Below are 8516 nucleotides of genomic sequence, written 5' to 3'. Positions count from 1 at the left end.
CATGTCTGCACACAGTGACATCATGAGCTCTATTCATTCTCCGTTACATAGCATGTATGTGCATGTGAGTGTTAGATATTAATCATAGACTTCACCGCAGGTTATGAAAGGTTTGAGTGGTTTTGTCCATTTCATTCCTTCATTTTCACCCTTCAGCTGATGGTATAAATCTTTGCACCACAGTGGATTCAACAAAGAGAGATCAGAAGGACGATTTTTATATTTGCACAAAACTCATCAAACAGTTTCACAGACCAAAAACGCGAGAGAATAGCAGAATAACTGTTTACGACATTGTAATAACTGTTACAATGTCGCTCTTGTAATGATCTGTTATTGCATGTGATTCACATGTTCTGTTTTATACCTGCTATTTTTTATGTATTGTATAATTTAACTAATGCTGCACTCTTGGAAGATTTTAATCTGGATAAATATTATGATTTTGCTGTATGATGATCTTAAACTGAAAATGAGGTGGTCAATTTATCGTTTGAGATGTTTTCCTGTTTTTTGTTTTAGTTATTGAAATACTTTTGTTTGGAACCAAACAGAATCAAAATAATTTCATATGTGTGTGTTACATTTTGATGAGATTTCACTGCAGGTTTTGATGGGTTTGGGTGGGTGTGTCAGACCACGCCCCCTCAGCTCAGCACATAAAGCTGAGCATCACAGTGGGATTCACTGCATTCAACGTCTGATCTTCCACAGCAGGAAAAATGTTCTGCCTGAGGAATTTCACTGCTGTCATCTCATGTGTGCTCCTCTTCATCATCCAGCCTGGTGAGCGATGTTTCTCCTTCATGTAAACAAGCAGAGAGTCACATCACTGATATCGTTCAGTGTCACAGAGCAGTCTGTGCAGTTTGTTTGTTTCACTCATCTGTTCTTCACTTCATCATCTGCTGATTTATGTGACTGGATATTTTTTTGGTTTAGGTCGTGGATCTGAGATTATTCAAGGGAAAGAAGTCAGGCCGCACTCGATGCCTTTCATGGCTTATGTGACAAGTCCAAACTCTTTCTGTGGAGGAACATTAATCCATCCACAGTGGGTCCTGACAGCTGCCCACTGCAGTCGGTAGGAATCTGAAGAGTGTCTGAGTATCTCCTTGAAAATGTTTTGCTTGCAGTCAGATTATGTTTCCTGTTTTTAAGGAAAAGCTCAAAAAAAGTGGAAGACACAAGTACACAGCTTACTTCAATGAAACAAGAGGTGGATCACATTCCCCCCAAAAATGTAGAAGATAAAATGTTTTTAATGACATTCCCAAACATGAAGAAAAGGTGTATTTTTTTTAGCTTTAAGTAAATCTGAAGTATTTTGATATTTTGTTTTACACCTGCTTCAAAACTGGAACAAGAAAGTAGGAAAATGTGTCAGTTTAATGTATCCAGAACCTTTTAAAGGTCAAATAATATTAATTACTATAATTATACATTTTAGGCTGTCTAAATGTATGTGAGAGGATTAATATACAATATTTATACTTGAAATAAATTTTATTGAATTCTTATTTATATATTTCCCTCTAATAGGCATCTTGTTGTCAAGGTGACAGCTGTGTGGCAGGCAGGAAGTAGGACCCAAACACAGGACTCATACACGGAGACGAATTAAAGCGGCAGCTTTATTGCTGGGAACAAACTCCACACTAATACAAAAATAAACCACAGACAAGAAACTAGAAACAAGAAACTGAGAAAACACAGCAGAGACGCCACATGAAGGTTAACAACACAACAACAAACAGGGGAGACTGAGAACTAAAATACACAGGCAGGATAATGAGAGGATGGGAAACAGGTGGAAACACAGCTGGGACTAATCCGACATGAGACGAGGGGAGAGCAAAACTAGACACACTGCACACAGGACGGGGACTATCAAAATAAAACAGGAAGCATGACATTCATGTAGACGCAAATTAGACACTGAGACGTGGAAACATGAAGCACAGAGACAAAAATAACTAAATGTGGAACACAGAGAGAGAACCAAGACAAGCAAACAACACACAGAGACAAATAAGGAGAAGAATAGAGAACAACATGACACCAGGAACACAGAGGAGGCACAGACACAGAACAAATAACCTGGAGATTAGAAACTATAAATACAATACAAACAGAAAACAAAAACCTTTTAAACGTGTAAACTTTTTGTTTCTGTGTTTATTATAGTATGAATACGGTGACTGTTGGAGCACACTCCATCAAGAAAAAGGAGAAAATATCAAAGCAAATCCGAAAGGTTGTAAAACGCGTTCCTCATCCCAAGTTTGTCAGTGCTGCTCGGGGCAACGACCTCATGTTGCTCAAGGTAAGGAGATGATAGAAAAACAAGTGAAGCAAAAATACAACAATGTGAATGAGTTCATTTTCATGTCATATAATGTATTTTGTTCTAAGTTTACACATATTTCAATAGATTACTGTGCATAGTTTCCATTTTCTTAGCAAAAATAAATGATTGCTGGTGCAAGACTTTAGTGGTGCATATACCCTTACTTTAAGTATCTAAGTCTGTATATTACCTATGTATAGATAACATATAGATGTTCATTATCAATATGTGATTTTGCTTTTTCACTTTTTTTCAGCTTAACAAACGAGTGAGGAGAACCAGGGCAGTGAAATGGCTCAGGTTTGGAAGAACTGTGAGAGACCCGGCAGCTGGCAGCAAGTGTGTGGTGGCTGGATGGGGAGTAACCGAAAACAACCGAACATCAGACGTCCTCAAGGCTGTTACTGTGACTGTGGTCAGCAGAAAGAAATGCAACTCTCGCAGCTATTACAACCGCAACCCTGTTATCACCACAGGCATGATATGTGCTGGTTCAAATGGTAGAAAAAGGGCTGATACCTGTCAAGTACGTATGAAGAATACGCTGCCAGTCAAAGATTTGGACACACCTTCTCATTTAATGGTTTTTCTTTATTAATACTACTGTCAAGATATATAGCAAAGGCAAAAATTGGTAAATAACTTTAAATATGTTTTATATTTTAGATTCCACCCTTTGCTTTGTTGACCGCGCTGCCTTCGGCCTTCTGTCAGTGAGCTTCATGATGTAGTCAGCTAAAATGGTTTCACCTCACAGGTGTGCCTGTCAGGGTTCATTTGTGGGATTTCTTGCTTTCTTAATGGGACCATCAGGTGTGTAGTGCAGAGGTCAGGTTGGTACACAGCTGACAGCCGTGTCTGAGAACTGTTAGAATCCATATTATGGCAACAACCAATCAGCTAAGTAAAGAGAAACAACAGCCCATCATTACTTTAAGAACTGAAGGTCAGTCAGTCCAGAAAACTGCTAAAACTTTGAATGTGTCTCCAAGTGCAGTCGCAGAAACCATCAAGCTCTACGATGAAACTGTCTCACATGAGGACGCCTCAGGAAAGGAAGACCAAGAGTCCCCTCTGCTGCTGAGGATAAATTCATCTGAGTCACCAGCCTCAGAAATCACAAGTTAACAGCAGCTCAGATCAGAGCCCTGATAAATGCCACACAGAGCTCCAGTAGCAGACACATCTCTACATGTTCAGAGGAGACTGTATGAATCAGGCCTTTATGGTCAAATAGCTGCTAAGAAACCACAACTAAGGAAAAGCAACAAGCAGAAGAGATTTGTTTGGACCGAGAAACACAAGGAGACCATCTGTGCTTTGGTCTGATGAGTCCAAATTTGAGATCTTTGGTTCCAACCGCCGTGTCTTTGTGCGACGTAAAAAAGATGTAGGAATCGTCTCTACATACATGGTTCCCACTGTGAAGCATGGAGGTAGAGGTGTGATGGTGTGGGGGGCTTTGATGGTGAGACTGTTGGGCATTTAAAGTCACACTGAACCAGCATGGCTACAGCATCCTGCAACGACATGCTGTCCCATCATTTATTTTTCAACAGGACATTGACTCCAAACACACCTCCAGGCTGTGTGAGTGCTGTTTGACCACGAAGGAGAGTGATGGAGTGCTGCACCTGATGGTCTGGCCTCCAGTCACCTGACCTAAACCCTAAGACTGTTAGAAAACCATTTCAGGTGACGACCTCATGAAGCTCATCGAGAGAATGCCAAACGTGTGCAAAGCAGTAATCAAAGTAAAGAGTGGCTGTTTTAAAGAATCTAAAATATAAAATGTGTTTAGAGTTACTTCACACTTTTTTGTTTACTACATATTTCATGTGTTCAATCTATAGTTTTGCCTTCAGCAAGAATCTACAATGTAAATAGACACGAAAATAAAGACAAATCATTAAATGAGAATATGTGTCCAAAATTTTGATTGGCAGTGTTTTGTTTTGTTAAGTAAGTAAATGCCAATTCACCCAATATACCTTTTGGCTTTTTCACACCAGTATGTGAGTCAAACAAAGCCTATCGTGTGTTTGTTCTTGCTGCAGGGGGATTCAGGAGGGCCGCTGTTGTGTAAAGGAGCGCTGGTTGGAGTCACTTCTTTTGGACGGGGTTGTGGTATCATTAGAAAACCTGGAGTCTACTCGTTTGTCTCAAGGAAACAACTCAGCTGGATCAGAAAAACAATGAAATCAAATTAAATGTCCTGAATACCGAGGTCTTAGTCCAGATGAGCTAAGCAAGATGAGAATCTTTGATACTTTTGTGTTACATCTGCTTGTGCTGCCATTTTATCATTTCATTGTTTCTCTCATATTTTATGATGTATTAGTTTCCACTAGCTATGACAGCTTGCCTCTCATGGTTACGCCTTTCCACTGCAGGAACTTAAAGTGAGAACAATGTTGCAATATTGATAAGACAGTAACACTTCATAATATGACCTAAGTAAGTAATTTATTTATATAGCACTTTCACAGATAAAAATCACAGCGTGCTTCACAATAAAACCAGAAATAAAAGAATAATAATATGGAAGAATGTAAAAAGACCTGCGAATAAGGCATAAGTACTCTGTAATTATATGTAATTTGCAGGCAACAGGTCAGGTTTTTGCAAGAAACAATGAATTACAAATTACACCGTAAGACCCGCAACTAAGGTGCAAGTACTTTAAAATTACGTGCAATTCACAGGCAAAAAGGAGTAAGTGTAGCCTGTCTGGCCTGACACTGTTCTCTGCGATGTGGTGTGTGAATGATGAGAGGAGGCAACTCTCGCTTTGCCAGCTGAGGCACGTTTATTCTCCCAAAACTGTTCAAAATAAAAACAAATGACTGAGCTTTCCCATGCACACCTCTCCTCTGCAGGGCCTCTAGGCAACTGAGGAGGACAGCACGCAACTACAGGAAGTGACTATGTAAGAAGTCAAAGTTCACGCAAAGAAAATGAAAGCTCCCAAAATAAAAATACAGAATATATATATATATATATGTGTGTGTGTGTGTGTGTGTGTGTGTGTGTGTGTTTAAGAAGCTATTTTTGAACTCTGTTTAAGATCGGTGAGCTGGGCATCATCCCATCTGAGGTTGACAGGTGCCTGGAAAACTTCAAAATCCTCGACATCAACACAAGGGGATACATCAGCCAAGTTGCTGTTTCATTTCAGGGTGACACTTTTGTCCAACAGGTTGGTGACCTTCATGGGAAATCACCTATCAGCCCACAAAGGCGTGACGATACGGCCAATCATGATATTATGTAGCATGGACTTTGATTGAGGTAGCGTCAACAATCACTGTGCTCCCTGGTGACATAGAAACATTACTTGGCAGTTTGCCCCACCCTAGATGCTCTTGATTGCTAACGAGGGGACTGACTGCTCAAGCTTGACCTTGCAGATCTTGTCTGGGAGCTCTTCGCGTCTCCACTGAGGTGAGTTAGCCATGAGCTCAAGAAACCGCTCAGACTCTGGGGGACAACCGCCACCAGACACAAGGCGCCAATAGTCACTGGTTATTTTCAATTGGTGCATGAGAAACCTGATGACATTTGTGCCTATGATTATATCATCACGTTGACCTGGCACTACAAGGACGGGAACAATACAGGTCTCTCTCAGTTTCGTTTCGACCTCATACATGCATTTGGGCTTGGTAAGTGTGCCACCACAGCCTACTAGAGCTATTTCTTGAGTCAGGGGAGTGGGTTCTGGCAGTATATTCTCACTCAACATACTCTGTTCTGCTTGCTCACTGAGTGTGCACGCCATGGAACCAGAGTCAAGCATACCCTGCATGTGGTGTCTGTTATTAATGATGACAGGAGTGTAAAACACTCGGAACGAGCCAACTCTCTGTGTGTTTTGTACTACCACTTGAACAGCATTGTATAAAAATGTGCAGCTGCACCATTGTGTTAAACAGCATTTGGGTTTCTACATTCATGCCCACACATCTCCTCACCAAATGCGGTCCAGCAAGTTTAAAGGCTGGGTAATATGAGGTGGGGAGGCAGGGCCCCCTTGAATAGGCGAGCGATGAAGGCAGTTCCTTTTAATATGATTTGGCTCAAAACATGCTAGGCATAGGTGTTTCTGCCTACAATGTGCAAGGGTGGAAAGTTCTGAAGACTGGCATACTCTACAGCATCTGGGTTGGGTTTGACCTGTGGGAAGCTGCTTGTCTGTAACCTTGTCAAAAAGGCTGATTAGTAATTTCAGGCAACTGTCATTACAAGGGGCCTTGACTGTCTCATTTGTATTTCTCCTGGGTGCATTGATATTGCTAAACCAGCAACTGCAGAGGTCTGGATGTTAGCTTTAACTGGTGTGAGACATTTAGACCTGGGAAGCATATGTTCTTTTATCTCAAGTTGGTACTGATTCACATGCTCCTGAATCTCATTGGCTGCCCACTTATCTGGTGCTTTAAACTTGAAAACAGCAGCAAGGGTGGAATCAAAGCAGTCCTTCACGAGCATCATGGCTGCCTCCTGGCATGGATCTCTATGTGTCGTCGGAGCCTTTCAGGCTTCCCTCTGCTGCATCAACTTCCTTACTCAGTCTGACTCAAAATGCTACAGGTGTCTCTCCTGGTACTGGAACTGTGCTGTAGAAAGTGGCCATAGGCATACACGGATAGGTCATGTCAACGAAATGTTGCCTCAGTATGTCATTAATAACATCTGGATTCTTATGGCGTTATTTTTGTGCCACTATTCTGGCACACGTAAAAAAAATTTGCAGGTGCAAGTTTTGCATTTTGAGGAGAAATTTATTTTCGGATCGGATTACAGTAACGCGTAACGCGTTACTGTAATCCGATTACTTTTTTCAAGTAACGAGTAAAGTAAGGGATTACTATTGCAAAAACGGTAATTAGATTACTGTTACTTTCCCGTAGGAACGCTGCGTTACTGCGTTACTAAAACCGTGAGTTTTTTTGCGAGAATGTCTCATGACAGTGACGCAAGCGAGTGTGACGTTCGTGACAACAGCTGTCTGCAGCTCAACAATGGATAATATCGAGTGCGGGAGAGAGTATGAGCATGCAGCATTTAAAGCGTGGAAGTACTGACCTTACTTTAAGTTTGATTCCATAAAAAGTGACAAAAACATTAGCGTCCGTTGTACGTGGGAAGAAAACGTCTTTTTACAGTGAAAAAACCCCCCTAAACTTCCGAGCAAGCAGCGAGTGCGCAACGACGTAATGGGACATTCACAGAGAAACTCGCGGATTCTTCCACTGACCGCTGCAGCACACCCGCACCAGGGCAAACCTCCACCTACCCCAGTCCTGCTTTACAGGTGAAAATAGAGCAACAGGACCGCTGAGTCTTTGATTTTATTTATTTTCTGCTGTGTTTTACTTGCATCTATTTGAAAGAGTGAGTGTAAACACAAAAAATATATTTAATTTTATACGCTGGAATGTGCAGAAAATAGGTTTAAATGTTAAACAAATTTCTTCCAGTCAGAGAATGTTGCATATAATTTAATGTTTGCTTGATGCATAAAGTTAAAAGATTAAAACTAATAAAACAAGTTTTAAAAAGAGACGTTTCCATTTGATTACATTTTGTATGATGGATTATGCAGAAAAAGTAGAATTGGGCTGAAAGATCTATCGCTTTATTACCTATTCAGGTTGTAAATCGTGTTTTTAAAAAGTAACTAAGTAATTAAGTAACTAAGTAATTAATTACTTTTGAAAATAAGTAATCAGTAAAGTAACGGGATTACTTTTTTGGGGAAGTAATTACTGATTACTTTTTTCAAGTAACTTGACCAACACTGGTCCTGACAGCATCCCAGGGATCCTCATCAAGCTGTTCAACCTCTCCCTGACTCATGCCATGGTTCCCACCTCTCTGAAGGCCTCCACCATCATTCCCATCTCCAAAAAGACTGGCATAGACTCGGCCCCCACTTCTCCTCTCCACTGTCACTCAGGACCAGATCCCCACAGGGCTGCATTCTCAGACCTCTAGTTTGTGCCCTGTACACGTATGACTGTACACCAACTCGCCAACAAACATCATCATCAAGTATGTAGATGACACAACTGTGGTTGGGCTCATCTAGGTTGGGCTTCACTGTTTTCTCTATTATGAGGCTAGTGAACATATCTTTTGACAAAGGTAAATTTGTGAGCAT

The 8516-nt window shown here is 40.9% G+C and overlaps 1 protein-coding gene across 1 annotated transcript; it reads left to right on the top strand.

Annotated features, from left to right (window-relative positions):
- Positions 1-706: 706 nt before the first annotated feature.
- LOC134638971 (granzyme K-like) lies at positions 707-5323 on the top strand. The gene is made up of 5 exons (XM_063489951.1): positions 707-786; positions 943-1084; positions 2188-2326; positions 2607-2876; positions 4408-5323. The coding sequence occupies exons 1-5, from the start codon at positions 723-725 to the stop codon at positions 4558-4560; spliced, it is 768 nt and encodes a 255-aa protein (XP_063346021.1). The 5' UTR covers positions 707-722; the 3' UTR covers positions 4561-5323.
- The last annotated feature ends 3193 nt before the right edge of the window (positions 5324-8516 follow it).

The sequence above is a fragment of the Pelmatolapia mariae genome, linkage group LG12 (assembly GCF_036321145.2).
Source record: "Pelmatolapia mariae isolate MD_Pm_ZW linkage group LG12, Pm_UMD_F_2, whole genome shotgun sequence".
Classification (NCBI taxonomy): Eukaryota; Metazoa; Chordata; class Actinopteri; order Cichliformes; family Cichlidae; genus Pelmatolapia; species Pelmatolapia mariae.
This window is presented reverse-complemented; position numbering and strand designations above follow the sequence as displayed.